This window comes from Lepeophtheirus salmonis, chromosome 5 (genome assembly GCF_016086655.4).
Source record: "Lepeophtheirus salmonis chromosome 5, UVic_Lsal_1.4, whole genome shotgun sequence".
Lineage (NCBI taxonomy): Eukaryota > Metazoa > Arthropoda > Copepoda > Siphonostomatoida > Caligidae > Lepeophtheirus > Lepeophtheirus salmonis.
This window is the reverse complement of record NC_052135.2, coordinates 71423317-71446456: the sequence shown is the minus strand read 5'-3', so window position 1 is coordinate 71446456 and position 23140 is coordinate 71423317. Positions and strand designations below refer to the sequence as shown.

At 31.3% G+C, this 23140-nt stretch overlaps 1 protein-coding gene across 1 annotated transcript in view; it reads left to right on the top strand.

Moving 5' to 3' along the window:
• The first annotated feature begins 215 nt into the window (after positions 1–215).
• Positions 216–23140, top strand: part of LOC121118715 (glutamate-gated chloride channel alpha) — a 103612-nt gene continuing 80687 nt past the window's right edge. The window contains exons 1-2 of the mRNA XM_040713304.2: positions 216–411; positions 481–633. Coding sequence (XP_040569238.1) covers positions 584–633 — 50 coding nt within the window. The 5' untranslated portion in view covers positions 216–411; positions 481–583. The remainder of the gene's footprint in view (positions 412–480; positions 634–23140) is intronic.

The window sequence follows — 23140 nt, the reverse complement described above, 5'->3', positions numbered from 1 at the left end:
GAAAAGGATTTAGCAATATTTTCGAAAGGAAAGGAAGTTTTTTTGGAGAGTGAATTGAGGGACAATCATTATTTTCTTTAAATTTTTAATATATGCACCTATTAATAAATATGAAGGATAGATAACAACGTTATGTATGAATAAGTTTTCTGTTAGAAAGAACCCCAAAAAAGTGAAAAATAGACAAGGGGAAACACGGAGAAGTACAAAAACTCACTCATACTAAAAAGAGCGTTGCGCAAAGAAGCGTGGATATCAAAAAAAAGACTCTAGGAAAAATGTTTATGCACATATATGTATTATGGGTAAGAAAAATATTACTCCTATTACAAGAGATATACCAAATCAGTATCCCAGTGACTGCGTAATCTAATAAATAGGCATTGGCTTGGTAGTATTCATACGAAGAAGGTAAGTGGATTGTTTACGAAGAAAGCTCAATAGGTCCTATATATTTTATTAATATTTTTCTCTCTAAAGATAGCAGAATATTATTCAAAAATGTGGATTGTACATTGAAGAATATTAAGCCACATAAATAAAGCAAGAACCAAGAGGAAGGTCTTTGGATTATAGGGACAGAATGTATAACCACAATAAGAAGATCTTATTAGGCTTAATGAATATTTTATGGTAAGCACCTTACTTCTTTTATGTGTATAAGCACTTTTTTTTTTCACAAACACTCAAGAAGTAATTTTGAAGAACTTTGTAAAAAAGTACACAAACAAAAAATCACTAATTATAATATGACAAAGAGAAAATGCGTGCTCTTTAGTAATTTGTAGTTCAATGCTTCAGTTTGTATCTTAATAAAGAATCCCATATGATAAAGTGTTTGGATTGGCGTCGTAGATTGCATCATATTTGAGGGGTACACCATCCTGAGGGCTCATATTTGTAAAGTAATAAATTACCTAGATGAAACATCATAAAATCGCTATAAGAATAGAAAAAGACCTAACGCCTTGCACTGAATACTACTCTTTGATACCAATAATAAAAACTCTAATTAGATTAAGGTACTTTTTTTTGGAAGGATTAGGAAGATGAAAGTAAGGTAATTAATATATGATACTTTTAATTCTATTGTAATAGTTAATTTATTGTCCATACTATCAAAATAAGATTGTATAAAGATGTAGGCAAATAGTCTTAATACACTTTAGGGTCAGATATATAATAAAACTAGGCATTAGAGGAATATATATGTATATATATATTTTTTTTTTGATAGAGAGTAAAGTTTAAGTTAATTGATTGGGTGGTCCCATTTTGACATCCAAATATATCGTAATATTTCACTATTTCCTTTAATATTAATGAAAAGTGATATTTATTTTGTTAAAGCTTGGTCGTTTAGGCATTCAAAATGGCCGTCATCAAGAATGCTGACGTCTCATGAAGAGGCTTTATATAACTATCAAAAAAAATATATGTATGTGAGGAGCAAAGATAAATGAAATGGTAACTGAAAATGAAGAAAAGTAGAAACATGACATCTTATATTTGGTAGGTGCTTACTTTGAAAAACAAAATAAAACTCTGTGAAGATTGAAATACAAAATACATGACATTAATTTTTTATTTTTTTTACTAAAAAGGAAGCAAATGGAATAAGTATGTAAAAAATACATAGGAGTGCTTACTTTATTTGAATCCCTTACCTACTAATTTGGTCTATTGAATTGAGAAGTAACTTAATTCTAGGTACATTTGCATAGAACGTTTTCACTGACACCCTAAGTTAAATAATAAACTTCAAGTAACACCATGTTGGATGTATATTATGTACGGTCAAGCCTGGTAGTTTGTTTGTTTAGCTCCTTGATACACACCGCCAGAACGGAACTCAATCCGGTATCAGCCGGTAGGGGTTCATCTATGAGTTTCTAACTTTATTAGTATAAAATAAATCATAATTACACAGCATATTTTAAAAATCCTCAAAAGTTGTTCCTCCATTGATCTTTTCCTTTCCATAGACTCCATAGCAAGTTCAGTCATGTCTTACATTGTAATCCACAGTCATAGATAAGATGAAACGGTGTTTCTTCATCTTCTTCAAAGAGGGGGCAGATGGAGCTTAGGGTTTTATGTATCTTAAAAACATGCCTATTAAGTTGTATGAGGCCACATAAACTATACTTGAGATTGTGTTGCATGGGTCGACGATAAACTGGAGTGCAAGTAGTCCATTTCTTCATAATTTATTTGAATACGCCCCACCATTATCATATTGGTATCAATATTGAAGACATTGAACTCCATAGAAAGGTCGTTATTTGACCTTTTTCAGATTTTACACTTTATTTGATTTTAGTTCATTAATAAAATTTATTTGAACTGATTTGAATATGCATAATTTTTCATTAGAACTAATTTCTCCATGAAACTGAATAAAACGTCATCCCATGAGAGTAAAAATGTAAATAAATAAAAACAGTCATATACATTATACAACTTTATTTTTATAGAATTTGAATACAAATTAAATTAATATATTGTGAAAGTTTTTATGTATATTTTATAGAAATAATTCTGTTTTTGAGGGATTAGGGACCAGAAAAATAGGGAAAATTTTAGACCTTTATAAAAGTAATAATTAATTTATTGGGTGGGGGTATATAGGAATGAATTATACAAAATATTCTTTACATAACAGGGTATTCCCATTTATTAGAGATACATTTTTGATGATAAGTAATGCTTTAAGAGCTTATGGCTGTCCAGATCCTTTTAAATTCCAATACAAGGCAATGATTCAACATTTTTCTTAATCAAAGATGCGACAAAGTTTTGTTATATTCGTATTAAGCTTAATGTCTCCAAAACGGTCAACTTCTACACTAAAAACGACTTGGAAAAATGTTCCATTTGCTTTGGATATTTTCATGTTGAATAAATAACCCTAATTATTGGAATAAAGATTATATTAATCAAAAAATATATGATATAAAAATTGAAAAACATTGATTGAAAATCCGTTCAAAGCGGATTTTCGTCAATTTGCAACCCTTAACACTAGAATGGCCGTAGTTAAAAGTGTCAAAAATGAAAGAAAGCAATTAGAATTTGAGATTGATTAATGAAATGTGATTTATTTTCTAATATATTAATTGAAAAAAAACATCATTTAGATTCATAATAACTTACACAATTATAGCTCTATTTAAAAAAATTAAATTAGAATTAAAAAATGTATAGAAAAAATTTAATTTTCTTAAAATTAGTGAGTTTCGATACGAAAAGAACTAAGAAAATATGGACTTTAAAATATGATAGTATAAAATATGACACCTTGGTCATTAAATATGTTTAATGCTCCCCTTAGAGCAACAATATGAATGGAAAATTGTGTACTTTTAATAAATTATAAGTCATCATTCATTATTCGAAACATAAGTTGCTCATATTTATTTGGAAAGCCAATGTGACCCTACCATGTACAAAATTGAGGACCTCTTTTTTTAGTGTAAAAAACCTAGAAGGAATATTCAAATACAAAATTTCATTACTCTATTACAAAAAATTTTATCCTATTTCTTTTATTTTATTGATGTACCAAATATAATATTTAATTAATCCATTATTTACCAGCACAAACCATTTTTAGCTTCAGTGACAAGGATGTCTGAAAGATTATATTATTATTTATTATATATTATTAAAATTCAAAATATTTAATTTTTTTGAATAAAAAATTTCAAAAATCCATAGACATTCTTAAAAAATTCACATGTATTTTGAAAAAAATAAGGTTTTTTTTTTTTTTTTTTGGGGAATTAAACTATGGAAGCAGGCTCGAAGTAAGCCACTTTTTTGCTCCTAGCTCAGATGGAGAAGCTTACGGTCTCCACTACCTTCCCGCCACTGACTTGGTGTAGAGGATATCGCACCAAGTTACCTTTTTTGTTGTGTATCTGATATTTTTACACTTAGAGACATGAGATAAAATTTAAATTGTTTATTTTGGTTTTAACTGTCCTTTGGTTGCACAATGAAACAGTAATTAAAAATAACGGGGATTGAATGGTAATTAAATGCTACTAAAAGTGTCGGGTCCCCACTTTGTACTCATTTTTTGATCGAAGCTTAGTGAACATGTTTGAGGTACATCTTTTTTCGATTCATTTTTATTTAAACGCCTCTTTCCTTTTGAGTTTCTTTAGTATTACCAATATATTATAAACACCATTTTTTCCTCATTATTATTACGAGTAGTGCGAAGGTTATTTATATAGCTTAACCCGTGCCAACCCCCAATAAAAAAACTTAAACAGCAATGGCATCGCCATAGCTCATGGACAGCACACTCGGGAGTTATTCTCTTGAACTTGATGATTGTACGGTCGCGCTCCGGTGATTTCTAGAGAAAGAAATATACTTTATGTATATGGATTTCACCAAAAGATTCCTGGGTTAGATGGAGTAATTATAATACTATAATGTTTACTTATAATTAATCAGTGCACTCCATCAAGCCAATTAAAGGAACATTTAAAAAAACAAAAAGTAGTAAGTGATGAACGAGATAATATTAGGTAAACAAGAGTTTGTATTATTTTAGTTTAAATTACACAACCCGACCGGCAGACGAAAAGTCAACTTGCTCATCACTAGCAAAAATATGAAACTTCTGAAATATCACATATCATACTGCTTCAAAAACACATGGAAATTTCAGAAGGATATAGAACACTTTCAATTCCCAATTTTACAATACATTTTCATAAGGAACCGGAAGTATACAAATTATAGCCTCATATATTTAGTTAAAATAAAAGAAAATAATGTTTATTGAATATATCCTTTTATAGTTTAATAGACTAAATGTACAAAAAAATAATACAATAAGTGAGGTTATGATTTTTATCAATCACAGCAGTACTCCTGATTCCATGACTATACCACTCTAAACTTTAAAAAAAAAAAGGTTTATTAGTGTCCAATCTGTAGATAAATGATAATATAATAAAAAATCATATAAGTTTTGTTGAACTATCTGATAGGTTTTTAAACCTGTATTATACTTCTTCATCTTTAAGCACTCGGAACACAAAGTTAAATTGAGTTACGATTGAATTATTTCATTTTTAAGAAGGACTAGTATAAATAAAACCACATACCAAATTTTAGTAAAATCCGTTTCCTCGTGGAAAACCCCAATATTGAAATACGGGATTTCCTGTATTTTCCTGTTTCTTCCCGTAGATATTAGAATTCAAGTATTTCTTGTAGAGGATAAAGTATATAAGATCCCTTCTTTTGTTCTAATTCTTAGAGAACATGGAAGTATTTAAGCATCTAAGCATATAAAAAGCACATCTAAATTTAAAATGTGTCCCTCCATTTATCCAATTATTTGTGTCTATTATATTTGATATGTTTTAACATTAAAATAATAACTAATGTATCATATTCATGCTACGGTAATCCTATGTAAAAATATATATTCTATCACAATTTGATAGATGTAACTTATATGATTATCTAAATCCTCATGAGCGACTTTTTTGATTTTTTCCCCATGGATCTAATATATTTGATCTAAATTATTTGAATATTATGCATTTTTTAAACATTCATAAGCCGATAATAACGATCAAAATCAATAATTTAATTATATATTTTTTAATAATAAAACAAACATTTTAACGGCCTTTGAAAAATTAATAGTGTATTTAAGATCATGAAAAATATACTAATACCTACCATGATCAAAAGAATTAAAACAAGATTGGATTTCTCTGTAATTGAAAGGTAAACCTAGAGTTTAATAGACAAAACAGTTTCATAAATGCCCAACTTTAAAATCCAATACAGTTAAGAGAAATATAAGGCACCTGAAACCTTCCCATAGAGTTGCCTCTTAAGCATACGTACCTAAATTAACCAAATTTGATAATAACATGTGTGTCTAATAAACTTTTAGACCCGTTTCTGTCATCATAAAATATGTATATACATTTATTCAATAAATAAATTAATTGATGGAATTAAACATCACTAAAGACCATTATTATTTACTACAAACGTAGTTACATATTCAAATGTCATTGTATCAGACTAGAAAAATACATATAAAAATTCGTTGAAAGAGCCTATAAGTCACTTCTTATGGTTCTCATAACTTGGCTTGATACATTAGACGTATAAGGGCACAGTCTTAGATAAAAAAAAACTTCGTAAATTCGAATCCTTTAGGTAACCTCGTAATGGAACCTGTTTCGTTCTCTTTGGACAAGAAAGAAGGTTTATGAAGAGACAAAGATTTCATTGCAATTTCAGATTGCTCCAACTGTTCTAAGCTTTACAGTTTTCCTAGCACTCTCTATCGACTCGACCTTTGACAACCTGGTCAAATCCTCTCAGTAGTTTGTCGTGTCGCCAACCACCTCTTCTTCAGACACATTCTGGATCATAATGAAGTATTTTCCAATATAAACAATCCATCATGTCTAATGATATTATAATTGATAACGGAGAATTAAGCACCTCTTCCATTGGAATCGCTGTCGCGTTGTTGTTTTATCATAGTATATTAAAATATATATTGGTGATAGTTATTATATCAATGAAAAAGAATCTTGCCATTTTTCCACATACACACTTTTCCTATTTTTCTCTTGACATTTTTCCCAAAAATCAAAATCGGAGGATAAAAGGACCAAGATATGTTGTATTACTGAAACAACGAATCCTTTTGGAATAATTCATTTATATTCATTTCTTGTAGGTAATTTTCAATATGAATAACCTATTTTTCATTATTAAAACACAATCTAATCCCATTTATTGTTTGCATTGGAACACATCTGATTACTGTACTAGGTAGTATAATACTAATAGAGATTAAAAAATAATAATCATTATAAAATTTTTTGTGATAAGTGGATAAAAGAACAATTAAATTTTGTTAATACGCAATTATAATAATACTTTTTTGTCATTTTTTTTCTTCTTTTGCTTAAAGTATTTTCAAAGGACCAAGATATGTTGTATTACTGAAACAACGAATCCTTTTGGAATAATTCATTTATATTCATTTCTTGGGGGAAAAAAGTCGAAAATTGGTTCACTAATGCCAATAATTTGAAGAATAATAATCTACACCACTAAATTTTTAAAAAGATTCTTGATTTTTTTATTCAAATTTAAAAAGTTTTTTGTCTACACTCAAGAAGAAATCTGCTAAGTCCGAGTCGGTTGAAAATGGGAATTGTACTATTTATATAAGTATTTCCGTTTACACTATTTTTACACGATGATTTGTAAGGATAGAGACGTAATTGGTAGAAAAATTATCCAAATGTCACAATACTGACTACATATTTAAACATACAAAAAAAATCACTTCTGTATTAAAATTGACTCTATTTTGATGTTTATACCAATTCAATTGAAAACATTACCTTAAATATTATTTCAAAGTTTGACAGCAGATCAGTTTGCAAATATTAATAGACAAATAATGTTTTTGCACTACGTTTTTTTTTAGATTAATGTTCACAGATAGTTTATCACTTTATTTAGAAATAAACTAGCAAATCCACACCTTATTTGTATTTCATAGAAAGGAATTGATTTACGACTTTCGAAAAGTTCAAATCCATATAAATAAACATAATATGCGCAAAAAATATATAAATCAATCCTCTAAATATTTATTATTTACAAATACCCCGTTACATACAGTTCAACTCTTCGGATTCTAATTCAAACGCTCCACTTTTGAAAGAAATGGTTTTGTACTACTTCCTAGACTCTATCATAAATCAAGTATTAATAAATTTATCAATGGTACTGTTTACTTTGCCTTGCTCTCAATTTAATTTTTTTGGGTGCATGCTGGGCATGTTAAATAAAAGAAGAAACCAAAAATCAACAATGTAACCCTGACAATTTGAAGAATGTTTTGGAAGAGATTAAAGCTTTAGAGGAGATCAGCTCACACAAGGGAGGAGGGGAAGAAAGAAACAAGCCAAGACAGAGGAAAGAACCTATACTCTGATTCCAACAAGAACTTAAAGTTATACCTCTGCAACAATTTCTCAGGGTTATGCTCCGTCTTTTATGAGCATAGACGAATATTCAATCAGCTTTGAATATATATTGAGTGTATTCAGAAAAGGATGTTTGCTTCTCATGAGTGTAATAACAATGACAACACCTAGTGGAAAAATCATTCTTCAGATTACCAATTCCAAAAGTAGAAATAGGATAGCAAAAGGCGACCCTATCTGAAATGAATAATTTAAAGGTATTCTTATTTCGACAGCTGCGAGATACTCTGTTTTTGCTATCAAAATTCCGGATTCTTTTAATGTAACTTGGAAGTACACCGAGGATTTGATACGATACTATCCATATGGTTCAAAAGATAATATGATGTTTCTTCGCCGTCTAATACGCACCCACAGACGGTTTAAAAAGTTTTGTGCATCCAATGTTTAAATGGGGTGATTTTTGTCTCCATCCTAATTTTTATTCATTTGTTTTCTACCAGATCATTTTACTAATTTTAATGAAATGTGATAAACTACTTCAAAGTATTTTTATTATATTTTGACTCATCGTACAAATTAATTGTTGTTTTGACTTTTGGTTAGAGAATTAATTATAAACTAAAATGTTTCTTTATATATGATTTTATATATGTAACTTCTCCATACGAATAAAGTTTGTATGTCAAAAAAAAAAAAAATCCGAGCTAAAAAATTCCCAAGGATTTACATCACATGTTCGCTCAAATTTTTCATTATTGTCGAAAGATCATTGTCTTATTCTCCATTCTATACCTACCAACATACAGCGAAAATTATTCTCAGAATTTTAGTTGTTTGTTTGTCAAAAAATTCGATTCAGAATAATGTTATTTTAAGGGCAACAAAATTATTACCGGAACCATCTCTTTACCCTTAAAAACCTACATGTAAAATTTCAACCAAATCCTTTTATTGGTTAAACTGTGATTCCTGGGAACACACAACCACAGACACCCAACCTTTTTTCAACTGAGAGCTACATAGAAAAAATTAAGTGGACAAGATCTATTTGCATCACTTCGCACATATTTATTAATCAACTCACATAAGCTTTTGTTTGAAAACTTGTGAAATTGCCATACACAATGCTTATCAAAAATAACTCAACCCTAATACAATAACTTAATAACTCAACATCAAAGGTCCAAGAAAACATTAGTACACTCACTCTTTTTAAAACTTAGTGAGATGACTGGCACTACATCGAGTCCACCAAAGAGGTGTATGCAGGAATGTATGCACTCGGGTTCACTCAAATACAGTCATTTAGATGTGCTCATTCATGTCAAAAAAAAAAAAGCAGCTTCACAAAGGTATGTCGAATCAAATAAAGCAGAAATTTTAAGTGCTGCTTGGTGAATGTTCTTGTAGTTTTCTGGGTCTACAAGGCTCCAGAAATGATGTGAGTGTTGCTGAGACTTAAGCTGAACATGATTCTGAAGATTTATAGCCTCTATCTCCATTTTCACAGGATTGACAGTGAAAAGTTTCAGCCATCTTTTCTGATATCTCTGTGATGTCTAGTTCCATGAATGGGTTATCGATGAATGCCACGCATGGATCCAGCTTATCAAAATCTTTGAACCTATCCTCAAACCAAGCTTTGATACGAGGTCAAATTATTTATTGACACCCAAAACAAAGTCAGCCCCTCGATGGCTATCTAACATCTTAACTACTGCTGGGAAGTGTTATAGACTTTTGTTTTTCAGTTGCTGGAGGTAGAAGGACAGTTTTGCTTTAAGCCTTTACAGCGCTGATCATGCCAGAAATTATTCTGTCTTTACCTGGTAACTGAGCGTTGAGCTGATTGAGTATATCTGTCATGTCTGTCAGGAACGCAAGATCAAGCAGCCCCTCAGCATCAGAGTAAAGTGTAGTGTCCTCCTCTCTTGACTCCATGAAAGCCTCGATTTCGTTCAGTAATAAGCAGAAGCGATGCAGTATTTTTCTGCGGCTCAGCCACTTGACCTCAGTGTGGAGAAGGAGATCACTGTGTCCAGGTGATAGATCCTGGAGGAGCAGTTTGAAGCTTCTGTGCTGATTGGCCTTTGCATGAATGGAGTTGATGATCTTAATGACAGGTGCCATCACATGATCAAATCTCATGACTTTGGCGCATACAGCCTGGCGGTGAATGGTACAGTGATATTTCACAATTTTAGGAAAGTACGGGTCGGCCTTGAACAGTGCAATAAATCATGAGTGGTGTCCTGTCATAGCTGGTGTGGCGTCTGTTGTAATAGACACCAGCTTTTCAATAGGCACATTATTTTCAACAAAGTACTTTTTCACAACGTTGTAAATATCGACTCTTCTGGTTGTGGTTTTAGTGGAAGCAACGTCAAAAACTCCTCTTTAGTGGATGCGTCTTTGAAAACCATCAGGACAAACACAGCCATCTGAGTGGTATCAGCCGCATCTACTGACTCGTCACATTGAATTGAAAACCATTTGCATTGAATCATGTCCTGCTCCACTGACCCACTAAATCGGCAGAGAGCGCAGATACTCGCAGTGCCACTGTGTATGCACCAAGCTGTACATCAGCGATAGCAGATATAATTTCAGTCTTACTTTTATGCTCCCTGAACAATGTGTCAGCCACCGCTGTCATTGCTTCCTTCACCATCCCGCCATCGGCGTATGGATTCTTGTGCTTTGTCAAAATGTGCACCACTTTAAATAATGGCTCCGTGGCCACGTCGGTCCGATGAATAAACTCTACTGTTTTTGGTTTGCTTTGAGTTGGTTCCCTTTCTCAGTCCGTAGATTGCTGCCTGCTGGAAAATACCGTGCAAAGTTACCGTGGACTTGAGTGTGGTGTCGCTCCAAGTTACCTCTTTTACTGACCGAAAAACTGCTCCCGCATATGAGGGACACACACTTGTCCTTCACGCTATTAAAGAAGAACTTGCATTCCCACTTGGAAATGTAATTTCTTGACTTGGCCAACTCGGTTTTACATCTTTGTTGTTTGTGTAAAGTTATCCTAATACCACCAAACTCCTCACTATACCTATAAGTGTATTTACTGTCGTCAGAATCTTTTTATTTTTTTATAATTATTACTAGGAAGTACCCGTATTTTATATTTTATTATGCCCATACTAAGTAATAATGATTCAAAAAACGAATTAAAAAGGGGAAGAAGATGATTAGCAAGTTTTAAAGTTCATCCATCCCCTTTAGCCATGAGAAACGTGATCCTTCTTCCACGTTAATATATAGTCAAATTTGCTAATCCTCTTTCTAATTTAATTCACATAAAATACATACATCTACATATTATAGAACCCCTTTTATATAATCCGCGTGACGGATAACCATAATGTTATACTATAGTCGATTTTTTTTTTCGGTCAACCTATCTGGCGAGCTACTGAAAAACTGCCCGCAAGCTACCGGTAACTTGCGATCGACGTGTTGGGAACCCCTGGTATAGACTATAGTAAATTTGCCCACAGTTGCCTGTGACATTAAAAAATTAGAATTAAGAACTCTTCTGCTTAATATAAAAGAAAAAACAAATACTCTAAAATGGTAAGAATCATTCTCTTTCTGGTTTTATGAGTATGAGTATACTAATGTATAGGCAATTTTCTTCCACGCAATGAAGAAGTAGTTGGTATTTCTGTGTCAGATCCCGAGCTCGCAGTTTCATAGTTGCTTCCTGAGCATTAAGGAAACCTCCTGATATCCCAAAATACACACCGGCTCTCAGACTCTAATGGTGAAGCACTGGTACAAAATATTGTTTAAACTCTATTACCGAATATACTTGAATACACACCCGCTCAAGGTAAACCATTTTAATCATTTTGATTTTGAACATGAATGTTTTTTGAATAATACTAAATCATATATTTACTTTTACAAATAAATAAATTCGGATTTTATTTATTCTGCTTCGATCCCTAGTTTTGTCTTTTATAATTGATTATATTGTATTAGTTGTGTTCGACCCCTTCAGCCTTTAATCTTTTTTCTTTTTCTTCGGCAACTCGATTAGTTTGATCTTGTTTTGTAATTTTTTTATCAAAATAAAAGGAAATAACGTTTGACATATTTTGGGTAAAAAAGATATGGTCAAGCTCAATCATACTTTCAATACAGAATTTTAAAAACTGTTCTTTGTAGTTGTCAAACTACAATCACAAATGCAAGAGGATCTTCAAGAGGATTTTTGATCTAAATCATGATAAAAAAGAGCTTAAAACTCAACACTGGATTGAGTTACACATCTGAAATTTCATTTTTGTGTGTCCAAATAAAAGATAACTTAAAAATAGCAAATTTTATTAATATTTTTATAAACTCAAATATGATGGAGTTTAAATTTGCGATGAATTGCCTCATTTCTAAATATAACTCATCCAACACTAAAGCTAATTTAAATTTATATGGTTCTTTTCTTTATAGTAGTAATTAAATTTCTCCCCCTTCCCAAAAAAAATCATATAAGAGGCAGCTCCTGGCTCATAATTCAGGGATACAATAAGTGGCGTTCCCATCCTCCCCTTGCACTCTACAAAAATCACATCCCTGAATATATGTATATTTTTTCTCTAGAAGCAACGGGTTATCGAACTCACGTCTAAAACGTGTAAAATTACACTTACAAAAAAATAATTTTAAAATCTGCCACCACCCTGTAGGCGAGGTATGGCCCCTATTATTTTATGGAATTATCCATATTTATATACATAAATTTAACTTATACTTAAAATATTGGTGGAATCATTAAGGCTCTGTTTTATTCAAATATTTTTACAAAAAAATGGATTTTTTAGAAAGTTGTAATATTAAAATAGGAAGAGAAAGAAAAGTCTATCGAAAATTTCCAAAGGCTTTATGCTGAATTAATTATCCCTCATATACATATGTATTTATTCATTTATAAACTAACATAGAAACTTATGGTTTTCATGATGGACAATTATATATTGAACCTTTTTTTCCCTATTTTAGAAAATAAATTTTCTAATATAACAATACTATCCAACAAAGTCACAGTTTTGTTATGCACAAGAACAACATATGCTCAACTTAGTACAATTGGATCCCTTAATTCCAAATATAGTCATATTTTTTCTCTCATAGCCTCGTGGCCTTCAGGAAAAGGCCATACATTTTTTTTTTTTTTTTGCTCTTTTTAAAGTTCAAAGCTGTTTTAAGCCCTTGGTGTTGAAGATAGGGATAAATTATATTAATATATTTTAAAACTGACTGTTAAAAAATTCAGAAGCCATTTTGAAAATGGCTGCATCATACTTTTAACTCGAGTTATCGTTGTTTAAAGTGTAAAATAGGTGATTTTTGTTCAGAGGGGCATAGCTTCAAGACGAATAGATTCAAAAAGCTTAAAAGTACTGCATTTGATAGCTGAAAGTATGAACTTTAATTTTAAAAAAAAGAACCTTCCAAAAAACTCTCTATATAGTTGTCAATTTAAGATACGGGCACGGCAATATTTCAAGGAAAAAACACATTTTTGAACTGATTTCATTATAAAAGTCAATAAGTATTCGTATGCCCCAGCTAGAAGAGATAGAAACAAAGACAGAGAAGAAGAAAAGAAAAAGTATTTTCTCCGAGGACTCCCTTGAATGTCTGTTTTTTGGAATCCCTTACTCACTAGGGGTATGCAACGAGTCCTCTTGTGTCCATGAAGCTTGAAATATTTTTTTTTTAAATAACAAAAATGTATGGGCTTTTTCTGAAGGCCACGACGCTATGAGAGAAAATATAAGGCCATATTTGGAACCAGGAGATCAAATGCTATTAAATAGATCATATAATGTGTTTGTACCATTTTTGCTGTTGGGCAGTGTAAATATTTTCAAAGGTATAATAGGTAAAACGGAGGGATCTATCGATCAATGAAAATATGTACATATTATTAAAAATAATACTTTTCTTTCCCAAATGATTTCCTATTTAATATTTTATTTTGGAATCTCAAAAATATCAAGTAAGGAATATTTATTATATTTTAAATTCATTTTTTTCCTCTATTTTTGCGATTTAAAATTTATCACAAAAGCAAATCCATCATTTTTTCCTGAGGCATTGGTGCAATTTAAAAAAATACTCTTATAAAACACTGAGTATACAAATAAACTCATGTTCTCTTGAATTGATGTAAAATAAATCTTAAATTTTGTGAGAGAATACATCTGTAATATAAATCTTATTTTATTACATTGAAATTGTAGTTATTTATTCATCAAAAAATACTACTTAGTTCAACTTTTTTAATTTACTAAGTTATAACAGTGTCAGTTGCAACTTTTGACGGAGACATTCCAATGCACCTTATGGAAAAGTTAGTGACTAATATAGCCTTAAAATGGATCCAAACAATAACACATTATATGTAAATATAATGTGTTAAAAAATTTCGAGTCTAAATTAAACGAACTCAAATTAATTGAGCCAAAAACAAAAAGTATTGCAAGGGTCCCAAATCTTCCTCTACATCAAGGTAACGAATTTATAATAAAGAAATCATTTTTGCATTTCATTGACTTTTTTTTTTTCTTCATTTAATTCAATTTTATAAATGTTTGACATTTGTAAATATGGGATCATCAATCCGTTTAACACAAAGATTGATCTTTTATATTATTTGTAAGGTACATGTACTTATCTAGCTAGGTATTTAAGTATATGTATACTTGAAATCATGGCTTACATATCTGTGGATACATCTAGGTATGAAAGTACTTTAAAAGATATACAAGTATATATTTCAATATTAATTCGTGAGTACTCATATTTCATTAGTGAATTGAAAAGTTGAAATTTAAAAAAAAAAAAATTTTTAAATTATAGTATTAATTTTCATGTACATATTACATCATTCAATAAGTCCCGAAGCTTTCTCACAGATGGCGCCACCTCTGCCAAATTTTATTTTATTTAAGTAGAACAAACCCTCAGACGAAACATATCGAATTTTTATAACAATCAGACTATTTGTTTAGACGTTTCAGTGCTTGAAGTAACGCTACTTCTGGGGGTTGTAAAAAAAATGGACTCAAACCTATTTCGTATGTTGAAATATCACCATTTATTAATAAAAAAAAATACTGTAAAGGTAAAAGTTTGGCTTGATAAGTGCCATTCGAACTCAGCTCCGTGGAAAGCAACTATGGAACGCTGGTTTGCTGAGTTTACATGTGGCTGTACAGACATGGATGATACTGAACGTTCTCGTCGCCCCAATTCTGCAGTTGTTTCCCAAAACATACAAAAAGTCCACAAAATGGATTTGTCCGATAGTAAAATGAGGGTGCATGAGATAGCTGACATCCTAAAGATATCCAATGGCGCTGTGTTTACTAGTTTGAATGAAAATTTGTACACTTTTAATGGTATTCTTAAAGTCGGTGCCGCGTTATCTCACAGTCGACAAAAAACTACAAATTATCGAGGACTTGGAGCGTTGTTTGGAGCTGTTTTGCCTCAATAACCCGGAGTTCTCGCGTCGGTATGTCACGATGGACGAAATATTTTACTAAAAAAATGTATCATACTTGAAAGAGACTATGTTGTTGAATAGAGTTGAATTTTGCTGAAATATCGAGTTTTACTTAGTTTTGTCTTGAACGATATGTTAAAATATATTGAACATAATCGACAAGTTATCATCAATTCCTATCCCCAAATTAATATTATTAACCTTTAGAAAGCACCACAAATTGCACTTAAAGTAGTCAAAATTGATTGTCACAATGAAGGAATGAGAAATTAATAGATTTTATCTGAATGCCCAATCTTAACATCAAATTAAGGTTGTATACTAATGCGGAAATTCTTTGGGTGTCGTAACTCATCTCACAAATTTAAATAGAGTGCTTATAATTAACACAAATATGTTTATGAAATGAATGAATGTCTATGTCTGGACATAACGTCGAAGGACAAATTGTCAAATAGCCAAATGTCGACCAGACAAAACGTCGATCGTAGAATAAAAAAGAAGGGGATCCTCCAAATAGTCTTGCGATATATCCTATTCAGACTCAAGAAACTGAGGAAACTGTGGAATAGGTGATCGATCAAAATGAAAATTATAATGATATGTGTTGATAAGTCTAATCATTACAAAACAACTACCATTGTTTATGATATTACAAGTGGTTCCACGGAGGAAATTGTAAATGTCTGTCTTGATGCTGCCACTGATGAAAATTACTGTCAAGATACTCCAAACACCTCAGAAACTGGCAGTGTCAGAGAAACTGCTACTGAGGACCACAGAATGTCAGATGAGCCAGTATAAGACCTTCTAAATCAAGCAGCAGGTGTGAAAGACTCTGGAAAAAAATTCTGATATACATTTAAAAAGTCGTGATGGCAAAAGGCAGTCTCAAATAGATATGTTCTTCGATTTGGTTGCCAAACCGAAACGAAAGAGAAAAAAATGAGGGACCAGTAAGGGTCCCTCCTAACTCCCTTATAAGACCCCAATCCTAGGCTGTTTTCAAGTAAATATTGGGTTGTGTGTAGCGTTCGACCTATTCCAAAATATACTTCTTTTTTGTTTAAAGGTCTTTATTTATATTGTTGATATATTTACAAAATAAATACAATACAAAAGTTAGGAAGAATTGAGTTGCTAAAAACCTAAATAAACATTATAGTTTAAAATTAGACCACCAAACCAAAGACCTAACAACAACTAAAATATGAAAATACAAGTGACTAAATAAAATTCAACACGTTATTTTATCCGTAAAATAAACATACAACTCCAATCTAGGACTTCACTTTCTTTTTGAAAAGTGCATATTGCCGGACGATCCTCCTCAACGTTGAATGGTAACAAAGAGAATAGGATATTCGATATCGTATTAGATTCCCAGGAGCTACTTACCAATTTAGGAATTTTGAGAGAAAAAGCAGCATATTACGCAATTGTAGATATAATTTTATGCCCTCAGATCTTACCTGCAAACTGTTTATATATAGGTTTCCGCATTTATTCTCCAACATTAAGGTATAAGAAACTGAAAAATAATCTCTGAAGGTACCCAGTTTTGAATAGTTGTTGTTGATTAAATCTTAAAGTTCCGATTATTTTTGAATAGCTTAGATTCTAAGCCTTTGATTGATGTATATATTGTAAACAAAAAATTCAGAATATGTCGCAATGAAAACAAGAAGAGGCATCATAGACAATTTAATCTGCAGTGGAACGACCACTTCAGACATCATGAAGGCCTTAAACGTCAGCAACGCCACAGTCAGTTGGATCCGAAATCGTTTGGCTCATGGGGACAACCTTAAGGACAGCTCCAAGAGTGAAAGCCCCACCAAAGTGAAGCCTGAAGAAATCATGAAAGCCTTTAAGGTCACCCCAACCAGGAAGATGTCAGAGTACGTCAACAAGAAGAAGGTGCATTTGTCTATTATGGGTAAGGTCATCCGAAAGGCTGGAGGAAGGTCGCTTAGAAGAATTAAGAGGTCAATCCTTTCCCAACATTAAAAAGAACTCCGTTTTCAGCGATGTCAGAAAATTGAGAAGAAGGCCTACAATGTCCACCACCCAAATATTGATGCCCTGAAGACCTCTGTTAACTAGCAGTGGAGGATCAAAAAAAGTTGCCTATGTGTGGAAGGGGTTTTGGAGGTGTAAAGAGGCTGTCATTGAGGCTGATGGTGGCCAGATTCATAATTAATATGCATTATTATATTAAAATATTATGAAATAATTTTTTTTTGTGTACATCATACTGATCAATTATGAGTATTTTAATGACTACTTAGAGGCAGGTCTCAGTACTATTTCTATTTTATTTATGGAACTACTAAAACTGTCCAGTGCTAGAAAAGTAAAGTGAAAAAGCCAGATGCGTGGAGAAAAGTAATAAAAATGTATACCCCCATCTATCAATGTTTTTTTTGTAAAAAAAAAAGTTTAAGTATTTTTGAACGATTATATACTTAACTAAATTACTTTTTTTTTTAAAGGCTATCATTATATATGTACAAGTAACATAAAGGATCACGTAAAAAGATAACCTAAATAAAGATTTTAGTTTATATTTATCCCTATCCTCAATACCGGTATAATAATTAAACACATACCATGAAACAAGAATAACTAAATAAAATCCGTCATTATACCAAATTCGAAAGTATTTTTTTTTAGTGAGAGCGCGTTCATTGCTTGGAATAACGAATGTGAGCAGCGAGCGCGCTTGCTATTATAGAAGAGCGATAAAATCGCTCGAATTTTCACTGATTTATATAAATTTATGATACATTTTCCGTTTCTACCTCTTATCAAGGTGAATGAAAATAAATGGTTATACCATAACGCGCATACGACTTATGTTTGACTTCCATCACGCTTTTTACTATGTACGTCATCGTGTATGAGGGGTTGTGTGTTTTCTCAAAATCTGTTTTTCTTGCCCAGCAGTCGGTACGATATATCAAATTGAAAGTTCTAGTAAGCCCGATTACATAATGGTCTAACCTTGTATTTCTATTAACCTTGCCTCTTATGAAATCACATCATTGACTGTTAAATTATAATTTTAAAGATTGCAAGAAAAGACGGATGAAGTTATGCCTCATAAAAGCTAAAATCTTTTTTTTTCTTGTATTCTGTATCTGTGGCTCTCAGCTGTCATTGGTTGGCGAGTGTCCCTTTCATGCAGCTGACCACTCTAAGAAGACTCAGACATCGATTTCTTCAGCTAAAAATGCCAGCTGTTTCATGACATTGGAAGATAAATCTTTCTTTTTTGTAAAAAAAAATTCCCAACTGAAATAGGATTTTCTTATATTTTTATGTAGTAAATTGACATAAGATCTCAAAATCTCACGCAAGCATGAGTTCAAAAATTTGAGAGCCCTCTCTTAAATCTCAAGCTAATTAATAGGCTAAACTGGATAGTAGTGCACGAAGCCTTGTAATTACATATTTCCCTGATGACAGTGGTTCCCAAACTTTTTGTGCCCAAGGCTTACTAAAATACAAATACAAATTTATTGAACCCACCTATTGTAATAAAACAAATTATTTGGATTATTATAAGTTATTGCAAATAACGTATGACTGTCACAAATCGTGCGGTACACTTGAACTTCCCTCAAGACACCCTGTTTAAGAACCACTACTTATTAGCACTTAATATCATCTTATTTGCATGTGGTAATGTGAGTTATATCCATTTAATACTTTTTATTACAAGTAATCTGAAAATTTGGCAGAATTGCCGTTAGATCTATTAAAGCACGAATGTTACTTTCTAATTTATACACTGCTGTCCTCAGCTACCATAGAGAGAGTATTTTCTAAATGTGATCAATTATTATTCAAGAAAAGATGTCAGAGTTGAAAAGATGAACACTTTAAGGAAAAAAAATATTACTTTTGTCAATGAATTAAATATTTAGTAGGTAGAACATTGAATTAATCATTATTTTTTCATTTTGTTAATTATCATTTTCGATAGTTAAGAATTATTCGTTCTTGTAATTTATTTCTGTTCATTTTTTTGGAATAAATAATATACATAAATTAAAAATGAGCGCCACTCATTTTTAATTGGGTGGAAGCACACTCATTGCTTTAAAAAACGAGCGGGAGTGCACTCAGGATTTCTTGAGCGGACTAATGCTCTGCATTAGTCCCGTAAGACCGTACAATCCACTTTTAAAAAGCCCAAATATTTTGCTGACATCGAAGGATAATAATTAATAACATAAGAGGTGTCCGGAATCATTAAATAAAACACAGCATATCCTATCATAGCTGAAATGATAGCAGCTCCTATGTTCTCAGCACCTAAGGTTTCATAAATGGTAATTTTGCTCGCAATAAGAGCTATGGAGTTCAACAACTCTAATTCCAACACCTTTGTCTTCCCTGGGGATCCCTTTTGTTTTGAAAGTCCAAACAAAACAAGGGATTTTGTTACTTTTGATTCCGAGTCATCCCGACATTTTACGTTTATGGCAATAATTTGTTTTCAAATTCGAACAGTGGAAAAATCCACCAAAGCGTAAATAGACGAGTTAAATGTTTTTCCAATCCTTACATATTTATTCGGGGAAAAAAAAATCAAATTACCAGTTTATAAATTAGAAATATGACCTTTTTATATATTTTGTTAGACTTTTATATATCTTTCAAAATTGAAAAAAAACTATATTTTTGATAAGATTTTTATACTTTTTTTGATTTTTGTCAATATTTTTATTATTTATTGTTAACACAACACATATCGTATTATTTATGATTCAAGATCCTTTTAAGATATTAATAATTAATAAAAATGTCACATGGTTGACTAATTTTCGATCAAATAAACATCTTATCATTGAATAATGATATCCTCGAGAAAGCATCTCAAGGGGAGAGTGGATAAATATGTTAAAGGATAACGGATTTGTTGAAGTGTTGATGATAAATGCTGAGCAGTCTGTGAAAGATAATTTATTAATAATTCTTATATGTACATAAATGTACATTTTTATTCTTTGATAATAAACCTAATATCAATAATATGTGTCATTGTATGATTATGTCTCTCATATCCCAAGTGTTTGAAAGGACTCTACTCTAATGAAAAATCCTACATAACTACATATATTAGGGTTGGAGTGAAGAGCGAGACTTATGGTTAAAGATGTAAATCATCTGGGTTTTTTAGCTGGCCCGTTTTTTTAGAATTGGTAATTTCAAAAATTAATTTTCTTTTCCTTTGCAGTTGTCATTATTATTTTATTCCTGATTAGTGAACATCCTTTCTTTAATCGATTCAATTACATTCAAAACCTGATTGACCATGCGTGTGTACTCATAAAAGATTGAGTGTAACCCTGCTAATTTGTTGCACAGTTATAATTGTAAATCCTTGTTGAACTCTGAGTCGAATTACAGATCGACATGGTAGTAATTATTGCCAATATCCTCGCTAATTTCCTTTTAAAGTGTTTTTCAATAGGGACGCTCACATTTTACGTTGATAGGTTTCGAAAACGAAACTGTTTGGTGTGGATTGCATACTGGCGGTGTCATTGGGCCGTACTTTTTCGTCGACGATGACAATCGCCACGTTACTGTGAATGGAAATCGTTACCACGCCATGATAACCGATTTTTTTTCCCTCTGAATTGGAAGATGTGGACTTGGACGATATGTGGTTTCAAAGGTGGTACCACTTCACACACAGCAAATGTTACAATCGATTTATTGAAGAGTAAGTTTGGTGAGTGGCTTATCTTCATAAATGGACCAGTCAATTGGCCGCCTTGCTCGTGCGATTTAACGCCTCTAGACTATTTTCTTTGGGATCACGTGAAAGCCCTGGTCAACACCAATAATCCGTCGACGTTAGAAGAGCTCAGAACAAATATTCAACGCGAAATTGCTGCAGTTTTAGCCAATTTATGTGGAAAAGTAGTCGAAAATTGGGTTCAACGATTGGACTTCGTAAAACGTGGACGTGATGGTCATTCAAACGACATCGAATTTCATTCATAAATTAACTTGAATTTATTTTAACGGCAAATAAAGGAATTGTCGATATCTCAAACTGTTTTTGTATTATTTTTTTTTTTAATGTGAGCGCTGTTAATGAAAGCCCCTTTATTTCTCTTGTCACAGATGACTGTAGCTGCTCTCCTTGAAAACATGCTTCAAGTTATCTGGGTTACCAAGTTGATTTTCGATTTTCTTTTTTTTAACTTGACCATTATACAAATGATTTTTATCACTACTTATAATACCACAAAATTAAAATCATTCTTCACATCAACTCTTTGATATATAGTTTTAGAGGTAGATAATGTACTGTTCCGAAAGAGAAGAAAATATTCTAAGTATATCTGAATTCTGAATTAGCATTAGTGCAGGGAACGTATTGCAAAATTATATTTAAGCATCTATAATGTAATAATTTCATTATATAGCTTTAAAAATTACAAGACAAGTAAGGGGGGAATTATTCATTCAGAGTGAGATGTTATCACCACGACAACGTTTTTCTTTTTTTGATCTTAAAACTGTTATTTTTCTCTTACTTAATCATGATTATCATATATTTTACTTCATTTTTTAAATATATAATTTTTTATGTTTTGCTACGAATCGGACTGATTAAATGTTCATTAATTAATAGAGTCATTTTCGTTATGAGGATACATCAACAGTTGGATCGAACCTCTATTATGTACACTATAACATAATTATACAAGACATATGAAAAAAATACCTCAAACTCTTAGGGAAAAGTATATAAAAAGTAATTTAATTAAAATATTAGAAAGACACTTCCGAACAGCACTATGAACCTCAAAACATTTGATGCCATTTAGCGATAAAAGTCAAGTGATCCAATAAAACATTAAGAAATCTACTTGGGTTACTTTAAATTTGAAAATATTTGAGTTAAGTCAAAAAAGCATCTCCTCAAATCAATTCAAGCCGAGGCGATAATTGTTCCAGTTGACTTTAGAGAAATGTGGAAAAACTACAAAAGAAAATGTCAAATATATATTAGAAATCTGTAATATTCTGGTTTCAAAATATACTTTCTTAAACCATCAAAACATTACTCAAGACATGTTCCACATTTTTTTATTAATTTTTAGTATCTTTATATGTTATTTACCTAAATGTCATCTTGATAGAAAATAACTTATTTGTACAGATTAACTTATAATCAATATATGATTTTATAAGGAAGCCTGTGCAAATATTTAAAATGACAATTTGTATCAAATTGAAGATATAATGTAAACAATACATGGAAAAAGTTGTTTATATAACTTTTTCATATAGAATTGTTATATACTTTACTTTATTTCTTTTATGTAAGTACGTAAATAATTTCAAAATTGTTTTGATTTTTATAAACAATTCATAAGACTGGTTGAATATGCTAAAAGAGAGTATTTTTGTTCCAAGGATTTTAACAAATATTTTTCTTTTTTCTTTTCTAAAAAACAGTGATATTTTAGAATACTTTTATGGTTGATTTATTCACCATATTACCAATCCCCTTAAAAAGTTTTTGTTATGCACACCGATACTATAGTCATAGTGAGATACGTTAAAAACGAAA